Source organism: Balaenoptera borealis (assembly GCF_965194805.1).
Source record: "Balaenoptera borealis genome assembly, chromosome: 20".
NCBI classification, from domain to species: domain Eukaryota; kingdom Metazoa; phylum Chordata; class Mammalia; order Artiodactyla; family Balaenopteridae; genus Balaenoptera; species Balaenoptera borealis.
This window is the reverse complement of record NC_138879.1, coordinates 13,763,600-13,780,154: the sequence shown is the minus strand read 5'-3', so window position 1 is coordinate 13,780,154 and position 16,555 is coordinate 13,763,600. Positions and strand designations below refer to the sequence as shown.

General features: G+C 45.4%; 1 protein-coding gene across 5 annotated transcripts in view; it reads right to left on the bottom strand.

The window, feature by feature from the left end:
* PITPNC1 (phosphatidylinositol transfer protein cytoplasmic 1) overlaps positions 1-16,555 on the bottom strand; it is a 266,448-nt gene that overhangs the window by 16,313 nt on the left and 233,580 nt on the right. For all 5 annotated transcript variants that reach the window (XM_082373723.1, XM_082373731.1, XM_082373722.1 and 2 more), the window contains 2 exons: positions 4,189-4,344; positions 1,318-1,381 (listed from right to left, as the gene is read on the bottom strand). In XM_082373723.1, the coding sequence (XP_082229849.1) occupies positions 1,318-1,381; positions 4,189-4,344 (220 nt within the window). The remainder of the gene's footprint in view (positions 1-1,317; positions 1,382-4,188; positions 4,345-16,555) is intronic.

Sequence of the window (16,555 nt, the reverse complement as noted above, 5' to 3'; positions counted from 1 at the left end):
TCGTAACCTCTGGGGTGTCTGTACTCCTCCTAAGAATCTGAGAAACGTTCTCCAGAAAAAAACAACCAAAAAGATTTGTTTAACGATCTGGGGAAGTAATCACAGGAGACTCTCCCTCCCCCTGTCTCTCCGTAGACAACCACACATAGGCGTTCAGGAGGTGTGACAATGCGGCTGCCTGTGAGCGGCGTCCTGGGGGTATGTGCGATAAGAGAGAGCAAATGATGATCTTTCCAAAGAGCCTCTTCCAGAGGTCTGCATTTGAGCAAACCCAGGAAGATGCAAAGATGCATTTGCTTTTCGGAAGATGTGGATCTGGGAAAATTGTGCAAAAAAAAAAAAAAAAAAAAGCACTCCCATAGCCTACAGAACCCTCTCTTTTAAAATGTGGTCAGAAACAGCTAACAACATTAATAACAATCACTGTCTTTGCCCATTCAGTCCAATGTAACTTTTCACTTCAAATTTGATACCTTCTGCTAAGAGAAGGGAAGGGATTGGTGGAACAATGACAGAAAGGCACCAAAATGCTATCTAGGTTACGCTGAGAACAAATTCAATGTGACTTAGGAAAAGGCCAAGGAGAAGGGCATTTCATTAGGCAATCAGATACGACCCAAGTCACCAACTGGGTGTGTTTGTTTCTTTTTATAGTCAAGGACACTAGCCTCCGATGACTGATTCTGGGAATGTCAAGGATTCACATGGACAAAATGATAGCACTGGGGATATGGGAAGGGTCGTCCATCCATCATGGGATGAAACAAACCTTGTTTCTTTCCATTTACTGGAAATATACAGAACTTGTTTAATTCTTCCCAAAGCATTAAAAAAAAAGCCAGAACAATAGTCTCAATTAGAAATAAGGGGGTACCAATGCCTTTGTCCTTGAATTTTTACAGAGTCCTTATGTTTTTGGTGAGGGAGTGTTTCCAGTAGTCTCTAAATCAAAGGACTGCTTTCACTTGATATGATGCTTCAGACAGCACTGATCTTGAAGTTTGGGATAAATTAGGATGGGTTTGAAGCCCATCCAACAGAGAATTATGGAGCCCTGCATTATCAAGTATGCAAGCATCAAACATACTGAGGCCCTATTTAGTCAATAACTAAGTGTTGTGGTTATTTTAGACCAAACTTCTATCATGACATTCTTCTTCATTATGTCCCATGGACGGTGCTGTTTCCAATACAGGAAGCAATAGCCCTGCCTTTGCTGTTGTCTTTCTAGGTAGCAGCTGAAGCCAGATGGACTGAAAGACCAAGCCAACATGTTATGAAGTTGTTCTATGAGTGATTTTGGGGAAGTTGACTTACCATACCACTCATCAACCCATGCAAAAGCCTGTCTATGTCCAATCAGAAGAATATCTCGGACCACCTAAAAAAGCAAAAGAAGGATGTTTGACAGAATACCAGGTTTGATTAAAACTATCTGGAAAAGGGATGGTTCCCAATTCTTGGAATCCTGGCAATTACAAATTTCTCCATCCCTCTGTCCATATGTGATGACAATTAGGGGCTGACATACTTACTCTCAGCCCTTTCCATGGTGTCCATACACTTGCTGTAAATTAATCTCTTTATCTTATTTAAAAGTTGGGCTGGAGGTTGTTCACACTAATGAAACGACTTGGCAGTCACACAGCAGTGACTGGACTGAATCTCTAGGACTGATCACCTTGAGATTTTTCTCTTCATTTATCTTTACCTAAAACAGGTTCTACTTTTCTTTTGCGGAAGGGTGCGTCACACTGGTGCCGGGAGGTCATAAATGTTGGAAATCAAGAACATTTGTCCGGGTAGCAAGTCACTTCTAAGCCAAAAGCACTTAAAACTCTCTCTTTTCTAATGAAGTATCCTAAATATTGCTTAATTTTTTAAAAAAATAATTGAAGGTGTGGGATTCAAGAGAAGTAAATATCTTTCTAGGCTTGATTTTCATGTAATAAAAGGGGGGGGGGAGCAGTTTAGTCAACTATTCTTGAAAGAGATGAAATAAGAGACCTGAACCAGAGTAGAACATAATGGGAATAATGAACTTGACTGGAGACAAAAGGAATGAAATTGTTTCTTATGGTGACACATAACGGCAACAGAAGACTAAGAAAAATAATTCTATAGGGTTTGTGTGTCATACCATTTATGTGCTTTTATTTCATGGTATTCTTTTCTTGTCTTCTGTAAATATGCCTTTTTACATTTCTTAGATACTCAACGCTCTCCCTCCAACATTCCTTTCTTCCTGCCAAACAAATCTAGCAATTGTCAAAAACCTCTTGTAGAAGGTTCAAGCATGTTTCAATAAATGAAGGATTTTAATTCAGTGAATTTGCAGAAACAAGGGAAGCTTTCATAATGAAGTGTTTATATTACTCCAGGCCTCTGGATATCTAGTGAGGCTTTTGTAATTCAGAAGGAGGAAACATGTAATGAAAATAAGAAACAACATGAAGCCATACACACTTGAGTGCTGAGTGTGTCAAATTCATGGAAATCAAAAGAACAGCATTGAGGCATCAGTAAATACACCCTATTGCATTAAGCACAACACAGCTGTCTACTGGAAACAAGAATTCAATAATGTGCTAATGGCTTGCTTTCGAACATTTTTTCCCCTTAACTGTGAATAGATTCTTCAAACACAAAGGTGTTCAGAGAAAGGCATCCCTGGCACTTAAAACCCATGCAAATGCTAGCCTCAGATACTCATTAGTGGCTCATGTGCCACAGCAGGTGTGTTTTGGGGGTGTTGATAACACTTCATTATATTTGGAAATGGGCAATGGGAATGCCTATTACTAGAGCGTAATTCTTGCAGGTATTTTAAAGAAATGGATTCTCAAAACTAGAAAAGAAACACAATGAGCCCTGTGGCAATCTAAATATGCTTTGTGAGAAGAGGAGATAATAAAACATACTACGGTAGTGGCCCTAATAAGAGGAGATCATTTGCGGTTTAAAAAAAAAAGGTGGGATGTTGTAGGAAGTGAAGAATATATAGCTGGAGCTCGACCCAGAGCTGAGGCTGGAAAATATTTACTCTGAGAGCCCGGACTGTCTTCCTGCTTAATAACTGGGACACAGCAGGAAAACAAGAGGTCCCAGAACTTGATTTCTCTGTGTGCCACTTGGCTCCCACTCCAGGCGGGGCAGAATGGATTCTGGAGCTCAGCAGATCAGTACACTTCTCTGCTTCAAATTTGCTCAAGGGTCTGCTATTATCAGGAGCCCAAGTTCAATCTCTTTCTTGGACCCAAATTCAAGATTTACACATTTTATTGTCAACTCGCCCCCCCAAGCTCAGTAGATAAATCCATCTAAGTAACAAAAAGCTCAGTGCATTAAGGTTAAATTCCAGTGCCCCCAAAAGAATTTCAGAAAGCTATTCTTTATCAGTTTTTGAGTGGAAAAATAAACAGATATCCAGCCTATCTGGAATGTAGAGACAACTTGGGTAGTATTTATTTTCATGAAAATAGGAGTTACAAAGGGCAATGCTCAACACTGTATTTCCCATTAATTTCCATGCGGATAAGAGTTATGTTAGAAGCCCCTAACAAACTTAAATCATCACCCCAAATGGGTTCCTGCTACAACATTAACATGTTTAGTCAAAGTAGGCATACAATTGAAATCTGTGTTTTGAGGTTGTTAATAATTCTTTGGTAGTAGAATTATTAAAAGGGCAGAAATGCTGGGGTACACCATCTAATGGGACCACTGGGATTTCCTGTTCTGTCTCTTGGGGCAACTTCTACCTCAGGTGTCTACATTTGCAGGATCTTTTGAGTGAGAACTATCCTTGGGGGGAACTGCACATACAGATAAACCCTGTGCTTCTGTCTGAACCCAAGTACCCAAGGACCAAGTACAAGTACCTCTCTCTGGAACTAGATTAGCCTGATGCCAAACAAAGAGAGAAGTATATTTTGAAAGCCCAACTTCCTGAACATACTCACCCAACAGACATGGAGGTCACAGAATGAGAGATAAAGTGTAAGATATCTATTAGTGGAAGAAAATTAAACAGTAGACAAAATGCATTTTCATGAAAACAGAGTTTTCTAGATGCAGGTACCTCGTGTTGGCTCAGCGCTTATACATCTGTTGGGCATTGGACACTCCAGCTCACAACAAAGACAGTTATTTTGTCCATAGCCCAGGAACTGCTGTCCATTTACTTACCTTGTGTACAAATTGTTCCACTCTGGTCTGAAGCCCCCAGACCTCGAACTTCACAGTCACCAGCTTGTAGGAACACATGATGGGCTGATGACTATCTCTCCAGCCTTCCCTTAACTGGCCCCGTCCTGTCTTCTCTGACTTGAAGTGTTTAGGATCCTGGAGAAAAAAAAAAATCAGAGAAATGATAACTTAAAAGTTCAACCATCTTTTTACATGAAATAAGTGAATAAGGGAAGCCAAGTGAAAGAAACCAGTCACCAAAAGCCACAGTGTCTAATTCCATTTATGTAAAATATCCAGAATAGGCAAATCTATGGAAAACGTAGATTAGTGGCCTAAGGCCGGGGGAGGGAGATAGTATGGGGAATGACTGCTATGGGAACGAAGTTATTTTTGAGGTGATGAAAATGCTCTAAAATTAGATTTAAGGTGATGGCTCACAACTCTGTAAATATGCTAAAAACCATTGAGCTGAACACTTTAAATGGATGAACTTTATGGTATGTAAATTAGATGCCAATAAAGCTATGAAAATACATAAATGAAATATAAAAAATGCTATCTACTACCTCAGTAGGGTTTTTCAGGGTGTGCACTGGCTCTGGGTTTGCTGATATTCTTTTTTTTTTTGGCCATACCGTGCTGCTTGCGGGATCCTACTTTCCTGACCAGGGATTGAACCCGTGCCCTCGGCAGTGAAATTGTGGAGTCCTAACCGCTGGACTGCCAGGGAACTCCCTGCTGATATTCTTGCATAAAGTAATACTATAATAACCATTATCCTGGGGCTTCCCTGGTGGCGCAGTGGTTGAGAATCTGCCTGCCGATGCAAGGGACATGGGTTCGAGCCCTGGTCCGGGAAGATCCCACGTGCTGCGGAGCAACTAAGCCCGTGCACCACAACTACTGAGCCTGCGCTCTAGAGCCCGCGAGCCACAACTGCTGAGCCTGCATGCCACAACTACTGAAGCCCACGCGCCTACAGCCCGTGCTCCGCAACAAGAGAAGCCACTGCAATGAGAAGCCCGCACACCGCAACGAAGAGTAGCCCCCGCTCGCTGCAACTAGAGAAAGCCCACGTGCAGCAACAAAGACCCAATGCAGCCAAAAAAAAAAAAAAAATCATTATCCTAAGTGTGTTTACTGAATGCACACTGTGGGCAGGCACAGAACCAGGTATTACATTATGCTTCCCCTCAACCAGGGGTCTTTGCCCTGGGGGTTGTGGGAGGGCACCAGGTGCATGTGTGGTCTGAAAGGTATGGTCCGTGTGTGATTGCAGGGCGCTTCCCTCCACTCAGAGAATGGACTCAGCTCTACTTGGATGATCTCTGTTCCCTGACTTCCCTCCAGGGTCCTTCCTTACTTGCATCAATGGCAGGAAGATGGTGGGTCTGGGGGTAGACAGGGACCAGAGTGGGACACATATATAATTAATGGAATACAGAAGTGACAAAAGGGATTCTGGAAGGGAGTAAGGAAAGAAGGATGCATAATAACTACCCCAAGGAAATAAGTGCTTCTGGGGAGGGAGGGACTTGAGTGTGGGCAGCATTTTTGAATCTTTGGTACCAACTTTGCCAAGTTATATTTTTATCACCTGGACCAACCCAGAAACTGCTACTGAGATTATGTGCATAGGCCTAGAAAGATTATGATAATAACATGAAATATGAAAAAGGCATAAGCATAGAGTTTGGCCCATAGCAAGTGTCCAACTGATGTTGGCCATTATTGTACTTCCCAAGGCAGTCAGTCAATGAAGCCTCTGAGCTCAGCCCTACAGTCCAGGGCAGAGATAGCAATGCCTTTCCAAAGCACCCTGGAATTGCTGGTAAAAGATGTGATGTTTAAGACCATGGGACTAATTCCTGCCTGACCTGTATTCCTACACCACAAAATGTGCAGTGGTTAAGAATCCACCTGCCAATGCAGGGGACACGGGTTCGAGCCCTGGTCTGGGAAGATCTCACATGCTGCAGAGCAACTAGGCCCGTGCACCACAACTACTGAGGCTGCGCTCTTGAGCCTGCGAGCCACAACTACTGAAGCCCGCGTGCCACAACTACTGAAGCCTGCACACCTAGAGCCTGTGCTCCACAACGAGAGAAGCCACCGCAATGAGAAGCCCACGCACTGCAGCAAAGAGTAGCCCCCGCTCGCCGCAACTAGAGAAAGCCCACGCGCAGCAACGAAGACCCAACGCAGCCAAAAAAAAAAAAAAAAAAAAGAACAAAGAGAGAAGGCCAGTAAATGAAGAGATATATCACCAGGGAGACTACGGGAGATAATCTCCAAAGATGGCCCCCATCAATTCCCTCCCTCACCGTGCCTGTAGGAGGTGGAGGCTACTTCCCCTCCCCATGAATCTAGACTGGTCTGTGATTTGCTTTGACCAAAAGAATGTGGCAGAAGAGACACTGTGTCAGTTCAGGTCTTTAAGAGAAGCTGGGAACCGGAAGTCTGCCACAATGTAAAAAATCTAGCTTGATCACCCTGAGACCACCATGCTGTGAGGAAGCCCAAGCCTGCCATGTGGAGGGCCATGTGGAGAGATGCTCGCTCGTTCCAGCTAAGAAGCCAGCACGTGAGCGAAAAAGCCGTCTCTGATATTTCAGTCCAAGCATATACCACGAGGAACAGAAGATCCTGCCCAGCTAAGCCCAATCGAGATGGCAGAATCGTGAGAACTAATACACTGTTGTTTTAAGCCACTAAATTCTTGGATGAATTGTTACTCAGCAAGAGATAACAAAACAGGAGCATCAAATGGATTCCAAAACAGATGCAATAACTGGATCTCCAAAGACGAAGAGAAGGAATGCTGCTTTCTTTTTTCCCAGAACTCACCGAAAGTTCATACACTTAGCTACACCCTTGAAAACTATACACAAGGAAATGTACGGCTGCCAAGCAGTTCCTGCAACTTAAAATACAAGAGCTGGAGTCAAACAGGGGAAGCTGGTTTCTTCTCCCACCTGCCCTTCGACTTTCCCGCAAGAGGCAAGTGACGAGTATGATTATCAGCACACGGACAACTATCTTGAGGCTTAAAAGACACGGCCTCCACGCTGTGGCCGACCAGAATACACACAGGCGAACCCTCGTGAACCTGAGTGGAGGTTATCCTACTCCGGTTAGCAACTGGGTAAATAAAGGACAGTTGCAGGGCCAGCGAGCAGTTGAAAGCAAGAGGGCAAAGTTCCTGGCAACCCAGACATGTAAGAGACAAAGGACCCAGTCAACAAGGAAGTGTGGCCATGGCCTGAGCTGCTTTCACTTGTCTCAGGTCCTGTGCACTGGGCCTGAGAGAAGCCTGAAGATGGAGGCCCCTGGGTCGGCTGGCTGCACCCCACGCTCCCCTCCCCAACGTGAGTCCCTGATTCATGGGCTAGCCTCGGCTTGTTCCTTCAGCCAGCCACTGTGGATCTTGAAATGATACCTATTCTAGAATCTTGGTGTAGATTCCAGACATCTCAAGAATAACGTAAGACTCTGTAATATTAAACGTGGAACACCGGCAGATTGCATTTCCAAAGCAATTAAGAGTTGTGGGGCCTCACAGCAAACTTCACTTCTGAATAAGACCTGAAAAGTATTGCCTGCAAAGTGAAAACTATGCAGACACTTAAATTCACGTGTGGCTCCCGATCGAACCACAAAATTATAAAATGGTATCAGGCATTCGTGAAACAGAGCTTTGCGAAAAGGCTACATGGGTATGAGAAGTGTGCTGTATTTTCAAGACGCGGAATGGGATTTTAAAACTGGAAGTGGTAATTTGACTTCATACCCTCGGTTTTATGGATAAGGATACTGAGGCCTGAGAGAATGAAATGTTTTGTCCCCAAACCACGGGCACTTGGTAACAGAGCTGGGACAAGAATCCCCGCCTCCCCTAATTCTAGCCCAATGTTCTTTCCAGTACATTTACTTTGAATATTAAACAGCGAAAGGGTGTTTTTGTTATAGCCAGATGCCAAAGAAGCAATTAACAATTGGGCTTTTTATGGCAACAGTGTGTTGATTTTTTGCGAGTCTGGTGTCATATCCACAGCTGCTGATTTCATCTAGTAAATCTCATACGTGGCCTATAATTAGGGATTCACTTTCAGAGAGCTGGAGGGAAGTAAGGGAGAGGGATTTACCAGAGGACTCCTTTAACCAAAACTCAAGATCAGAAACGAACATCCAGCTGAATACCTTTGAATGACAATGAGCAAAATAAATAGATAAATTAATAAAATTTTAAAAATCAAACCACTGGGTCTTATCTGAAGTATTCTGGTCACTGCAAACTTTCTGCCTTTTCCCCTCCCCCTCTATTTCTCCTCCCCACCTTCCCCCCAAATACTCATTCTTCTGGAAATTATTATCTTCAACTCTCATTCTCTCAGTTGAGTTTGTGAACATAAATATCTAAATTGCCCCATTCATACAGCAGTTGATCTTTCTTACAACTTTCTAAATTTTTTTATGTTTTAATATTCTAGTTTGTATTTCTTTCTATAGCTGCTATAGTATTTTTTATTTTTAATAAATTTATTTATTTATCTTTGGCTGCATTGGGTCTTCGTTGCTGTGCGCGGGCTTTCTCTAGTTGCGGCGAGCGGGGGCTACTCTTCATTGCAGTACGCAGGCTTCTCATTGCAGTGGCTTCTCTTGTTGCAGAGCATGGGCTCTAGGCGCGCGGGCTTCAGTAGTTGTGGCACACAGGCTCAGTAGTTGTGGCTCGAGGGCTCTAGAGTGCAGGCTTCAGTAGTTGTGGCGCACGGGCTTAGTTGCTCCGCGGCATGTGGGATCTTCCCGGACCAGGGCTCGAACCCGTGTCTCCTGCATTGGCAGGCGGATTCTTAACCACTGCGCCACCAGGGAAGCCCTGGCCTATTTTAAAAGGACATAAAATTTGACTTTAGTGTGACTGAGAGATTATGCATCTCCAAACTCTTGCTGGATCCCAACCTGGTGCAATCAGAAAACACAGTGAAAGTTCTCTGTAGTGGGTTGGTGACACCCCCAAAAGATATGGTCAAGTCCTCATCCCTAGTACCTATGAATGAGATCTTATTTGGGAAAAAAGGTCTTTGCAGATGTAATGAAACTAAGGCTCTAGAGAGGAGCTCATCCTAGATTAAGAGGGTGGGCCCTAAATCCAATATCAAGTGTCCTGATAAGGGACAGAAAAGAAGACACAGAAAGGAGGACATGTGAAGTTGGAGGCAGAGGTTGGAGATATGCAACCACAAACCACAGAACTCCTGGAGCCGCCAGAAGCCAGAATAAGAAAGGATTCTTCCCTAGAGCCTCACAGTCACTAAGAACTTCTGTCCTCCAGAACTGTGAGAGAAACCTCTGGGGGTGAGGAGTATGGTTAAATCCCCAATGCTTCTGATCAAATCGGTCTTGGGTGGAGTCTGTGCATCCAGCATTTCAAAAGCTCCCCAGGTGATCCAAACATACAGCCAAGGTTTAACCACTACCATAAGGTACGAATGTCATCTCTGTGCTCCACACGAGGAGCCTGAAGCTCAGAGGTGATTGCTGACTTATCCACAGCTCTCCAGGCCACAAGCTCAGGTCAACCTGACTCCCAGACCTGGGCTCCCTGCTCCTAGACCATGTGGATTCTCATCTGAAATTCTGGCACAATCTGTCAGAGGGGGATGGTGTTAATACTTCTCATCTGCAGGATGGTGTTAATACTAATTCCCTTGTGGGACTGTTGCAAGGCATAAATTGGATAATGTCGGTGAAGTCCCCAGCCCAACACCCAATAGGCGATGCATGATATACAGGAGATATCCCAGAGCTTTAAGAAGCACATGATACTGAAACATCCTTAAGAGATTTCAATTTCCTCAAATCTCACTTAGCTCCTCAGAAGAAAGGCAGCAGGAATATCTTAAGTGCTGTAGGATTATTTTTACTTTATTGTTATCCTGTGGTTGAGTGTATAGAAAAATAAGTGCCAAAAAATATGGCTGCCCACCATAATGCTGGTGCCCTTGTATCAGTGAGAGGCAGGGTGGGCATTTCCGTTTTCTGGAAGCTGTCACCTGTCAGTGTCCATAAGTACGGTGGTGGAAGAAATCCCAAGAAAAGGGTTTTTGCTTATTGGACTCTCATGACTAGGTTCTGGGCCAAGGACAAGTGATAGTCTTCAATCTTAGAATCAATTCCTTTCCCTCTTTCTCTTACGTTTCAGGAACACTGTTCCAAGTTGACAAAGCGGAGAGCAAAGCAGATTGCCCTACTGTAGGCTGCTCCCTTAAAGGAAGGGATTTTACTGATTTCACCAAGGTTCCGGAACCCCATAGGGGCACACAAAGCAGCTGGTCCATCCAAGCCGGGAGCTTCCCTGGCAGATGGACACACTGGGCAGCTATCTCCCCATGTCAGGATGGGCCAGCCTTGAAGCCAGACAACTTCGAGCATCTTAGGGGTTATATAAAAGCTTTCCTCCAGAAGAGTTGAGAACTACACAGAGATAAATGCAATCCTTTCCTTCCAGTAATCATCCAAGCTAGGGTGGAGCTTGTTTCCCTAACGGGGAACCTAGCTGTATAAGTTTGCTAGAGCTATCATAACAAAGTACCACCCACTTAACACTCACTTTGTGTTAAGCCACCCACATACTGGGTGTCTCACGGTTCTGGAGGCTAGAAGTCTGAGATCAAGGTGTCAGTAGGGTAGGTTCCCTCTGGGGGTTGTAGAGGAGAATCTGTTCCATGCCTCTTTGCTAATTCTGGTGGTTTGGTTTGCTGGGAATTCTGGTGTTCCTTGACTTGTAGATGTACACTCTGGTCACATGGCGTCCTCCCGTGTGTCTTCACATCGTCTTCCTTCTGTGCATGTCTGTCTCTGTCTCTAAATTTCCCCCTTTCGTAAGGACACAATCATATTGGATTAGAGCCCACTGAACCTCATTTTCACTTGATTACCTCCGTAAAGACCGTATTTCCAAGTAAGGTCACCCTCTCAGGTACTGGGGGTCAGGACTTCAACATATCTTTTTGTGGGGAACCAGGCCAACCTCTAACACCAAGTCAGAGAGGTTTTCACAAGGGAAATCCTCTAGATTACCCTGTAACTCTTCCACAGCTTGTTCACCTACTCGGTCAATGCTCTTGCCTTGAGGGCTCTGCCCAGCAGCTGGCTAGCTGGGAATGCACCAGGCTGCAAGTTCCTCCAGCTGGGGGGCTTCTAAATTCATCCCCAGTGAGAGCTCTGGCTCTGGATCCTATCGGTGCTCCCCAGGCTTGGCAGATGGCAACTTGGACCCTTGTCATTAAAGCCCATCTTTATGGAGGGAGCCGTACTGGTGCCAGGGCTTCTCTCCGGGGCCAGATGGACCTCGCTGGTCACACTTCCTTCCGTGCGGGCGCATCTTCTTTAGAAGCCTTCCTCTTTCCTCTCCCCGGGGTCAGTCACACCTTCAAATTTCATCCATCTCGCACTTGGACAAAGCCGAACAAAGGTGACGCTAAGGGCTTTGATTAGTGCAGCCCAGTGAAACTGTGTCCCTGGGTTTGTCAGGATCAGTCTCACACCTGGGAGGTGCCAGGAGAAACCCACAGGAGATCTCAGCCTGGCTGGAGCGCAGCTTGCATCTCAGAGGCAATATTATTAGCCAACGTTCACTGAGATATAAAGTCTCTGTGATTAATTACGCTTTCAGTTTGAACCACAAAGGACTATAGCCAACAGGGGCTTGCCCTGTTAACTGAAATTAGAAGTCTTTGATAAATGTTAAATGAAAAAGGGCTAAGCAGTAACTGGCTAGGAATTGCTATATTATGTAACCATAATGCTCAGCCCTCAAATAGAGATGAACTAACCAATCTGAAAAATATCAGATTTTTTCCTGCATTCAGGAACTCTTCCTGATGACTCCAAGGTGGTATTATCCTCATTCCCCTTCAATGAATGGCCGTTTCAACCAGCTAAAATTTAGCCGCAAATTTGAACCAACATTTCTTTTTTTTTTAAAGAATTTCACTTATTTATTTATTTATGGCTGTGTTGGGTCTTCGTCTCTGTGTGAGGGCTTTCTCTAGTTGCGGCAAGCGGGGGCCACTCTTCATCGCGGTGCGCGGGCCTCTCACTATCGCGGCCTCTCTTGTTGCGGAGCACAGGCTCCAGACGCGCAGGCTCAGTAGTTGTGGCTCACGGGCCTAGTTGCTCCGCGGCATGTGGGATCCTCCCAGACCAGGGCTCGAACCCGTGTCCCCTGCATTGGCAGGCAGACTCTCAACCACTGTGCCACCAGGGAAGCCCCTGGACCAACATTTCTTAAACCTGAATCCTAAAAGGGATACACATAAAAATTAAAGTGCTTTCAAAGAAGCTAGTCCCAACAGATCACATATTAAAGGATCCCATTCAGATGAAGCGTCCAGAACAGGGAAATCTACAGAGATAGGAAGATTAGTGATTGCCTAGGGCTGGGGTGGGATTGAGGATAAAAGAATAGGGGGTATGATAGCTACAGCATACAGGGTTTCTGGGACTTCCCTGGTGGCGCAGAGGTTAAGAATCTGCCTGCCAATTCAGGGGACACGGGTTCGAGCCCTGGTCTGGGAAGATCCCACATGCCTGCGGAGCAACTAAGCCCGTGCACCACAACTACTGAGCCTGTGCTCTACAGCCCACGAGCCACAACTACTGAGCCCCCTCACTTAGTGCCCGTGCTCCGCAACAAGAGAAGCCTCCGCAGTGAGAAGCCCGCGCACCGCAACCCCTCTCGCTGCAACTAGAGAAAGCCCGCGCACAGCAACGAAGACCCAACACAGCCAAAATTAAATAAATAAATAAAAATAAAATTCATACAGGGTTTCTTTACTGGGTTGATGAACATGTTTTAAATTTGACTGTGGTGATGGTTACCCACATCTGTGAATATACTAAAATCCCCTGAATTCTACACTTTAGTGGGTGAACTGTATGGTATGTGAGCTAGGTCTCATAAAGGTGTTTAAAAAAAAAAAAGCCAACAGCACTAAGGAGCTTTCATCACAGTGCACTTGAGAACTGGCCAGAAACTTTACTTAAAAGGTCACCTGCTATGCATCAGCTTAAAAAAAAAAAAAAAAAAAAATCCCAAATGCAAATTGTAGCCAGAAGCAGCCAATTCTTGCTTTGTTAGCAGTTAATACCTAAAGTGCTATTTTTAAAGCATTTGCTCTTGGCACTAGCGTGTACTGCAAACACAGAGTGATTTGTGTTAGTCCTCTGCAAAGCAACTCTTAAAGGAGCTTGACTCAGAAGGTGTGTCTGACATGTAGAAAGGCAGAGAAAAAGGTGGCTGGGTGGGGGGGGGGGTGTTTTGGTGGGTGTTCTGAGCCCTTCGCGGTTCTAATTCAGGGCCGGGAGAACTCAAAACTCTCTACCTGAAGAAGAGGAAGCATGAGAATGGAAAATTTGAGTACAAACCACAAAACCACTGAATAGTCAGCAGCCTCTAGCCCTGAGGGTGACCACTGGTGATGCCTTTTAGGGGGGAGGGAGGAGACGAAGGCAAAAGAGAACCCTGAGAGAGGTGGTCAGGAGAAAGTGGAGGATAGAAGGAGGGGGAAGTCGCCACACTAGCTAATGTTCATCAAATGCTTGCTGGGTACCAGAGCCTGGGTCGAGCACTTCAGATATGCTCTCTTATTTAATGTTTGTGGTATAATAAATATATTTGAGGTGACTTAGGGTGCAGCCCTTAGATAGCCTCAGGATGGAGCTGGTTCCTGGAAAGATCAAGGGCTTAGACTGCTGACCTCTGGGGAGGGGAGAAGAGGGAGGCTGGCGATTGAAATACACAAATTCTTGACAATGAGATCTGGAGAGCTTCCAGGTTGGTAAACACATCACTGTGCTGGGGCGGGGGGGGGGGGGGGGGGGGGGGGCGGTGCAGCAGGCATGCCTGGAGAGGACTGCAACCTTGTACCTCCTTCCCTCATCCTTTGCCCTGTGCATCTTTTCCTTTTGGCTGTTCCTGAATTGCACTCTTTCTAAAAAACTAGTAAATGTTTGTTAAACATAAGTCAAGTGGTTTCCTGATTTCTGTGAGCCTTCCCAGCAAATTCTCGAACGTGAGGTTGACTTTGTGGGAAGGAGGGTAAAAATAACCATACTAGTTAATGTGGTGGCCCTGGACTTGTGACTGGCATCTGAAGTGGGAGTGGTCTTGTGGGACTGAGTCCTTGAACTTGTGCTATGTGATGCTAAAGCCAGGTAGTGTCAGAACTGAAATGAATTGTTGACACTGGGTTGGTATCAGAGAATTGGAGAATTTGTGGGTTTCAGGGCAAACACCCCAGAATTCTCCTGACTACAAACCTCTAAAGTAGTACATTATTATCTTCATTTTGTATAATGTCCAAAGGAACGCCCCCATCCTATTCCCAGACTCACTCTCCACAGCTCCACCTGAGCCCTTGCCATGGGCTCCTTCCACAAGCCTCCTCCTTCAGAAATCTCCAGATGGGCAGCAGGCATCAATCAATCTCTGTGTTCCCCTACAAACTTCTGGGGCCACTTTGCAGCCTTGCCCCAGTCTCCCTGGATGGCAGAGCTGCGTGTGGACCTGCAGGTTCCCAGCTCAGCAAATAGTCAGCTTTTATTTATTTATTTTTTCTTTTGCAGATGCTCCAATTTCTGTAATTAATTCTCTTGGAATTCTCCCGTCACATGGCTTTGGGGTTAGGCAAGAAGTGTACCCCCAATGACTCTGAGAACTCCCCTCCCCCATCTTCAAATACAGACTAGGAATGGAGGGGAGATGGATGATGGGTGCCATGGCGAAAGGGCCAGCTGGGCCGTCTGGGCCAGCCCTGGGGAGAACCTGGCCTCAGTGATGAGCGGCTGCCTGGGGAATGTGCAGTTGTAACTCCTCTTTGTCCCCAGCTTTGGGCCTGGTTCCCAATTCCAGAGCAACAAGAGGCGGCTCCCTAATATCCTGTTACATGAAGCTACTCTGTTCCTTTTGGCACAGATATGACTATATTTTCAAGATCACCTCTAATCAAAACCAATAAAGTTATTCAAGGACCCACCGGAGAGGACCCCGCCTTACGATGTGTGACAGTGAGAGGCTAGGCACCAGCCTCCTAATAGCCAGGGAGCCAATCTCTTCCCAGAAAGGAGGGCCGTTAGGACCTGGCTCCGCTGGCAGACTTTGAGCTGGGATTTTGTGTTGTGGACTGTCCCTGCTCACTCTGATCTTAGCTGTGCTGTTTGGACACAGGCTATGAAGCATTAATAACCATATCATATATCCATACTGAGGATATACAATTTGGCCCACAGATAGTGTAAGTTTCTGAAATCAAAAGCTGATAACAGGGGCTCCCCTGGTAGCGCAGTGGTTAAGAATCCGCCTGCCAATGCAGGGGATATGGATTCGAGCCCTGCTCCAGGAAGATCCCACATGCCACGGAGCAACTAAGCCCGCGAGCCGCAACTACTGAGGCCCATGTGCCACAACTACTGAAGCCTGTGCACCTAGAGCCTGTGCTCCGCAACAAGAGAAGCCACTGCAATGAGAAGCCCTCGCATCGCAAAGAAGAGTAGCTCCCCGGCTCGCGGCAACTAGAGAAAGACCGAGCACAGCCACAGAAGACCCAACGCAGCCAATCCATCCACCAAATCAATCAATTAAAAAAAAATTTTTTTTAAAAAGCTGATAACAGACTAAGAAATATTCTTGATGAGTTGCAACATGGCAACAGTGATCAGCACTGGATTAACTGTCCCTGAATCTAGTTTGCTCCTCATGTATGGTATTGTTTTGGGAAACTTGGACCTCCAACTTGTTGAACAGAAACTGGGAGAGAGATAGTCAATAAGCCAATCACTCTGTATTTGAAGGCAATAAAGGATTTCCTTTTTTTTTTTTTAAAGATTTGATTGATTGATTGATTGCTATGTTGGGTCTTCATTTCTGTACGAGGCCTTTCTCTAGTTGTGGCAAGCGGGGGCCACTCTTCATCGCGGTGCGCGGGCCTCTCACTGTCGTGGCCTCTCTTGTTGCGGAGCACAGGCTCCAGACGCGCAGGCTCAGTAGTTGTGGCTCATGGGCCTAGTTGCTCCGTGGCATGTGGGATCTTCCCAGACCAGGGCTCGAACCCGTGTCCCCTGCATTAGCAGGCAGATTCTCAACCACTGCGCCACCAGGGAAGCCCAGGATTTCCATTTTTAAAGCTGGAATAGATTTCAAACTGATTTTAGCTTTAGAACTCATTTTGTTTTCCCAAATATAATTATTATTTGGAATCCCAACATGTAAAGAAGGTAAAAATGATGAGTGGATTCCTTGGACTGTTTCAACCTTCATTATTTGACACAATATATGTCACTGTTTACTGGGCTCAGAAGCACC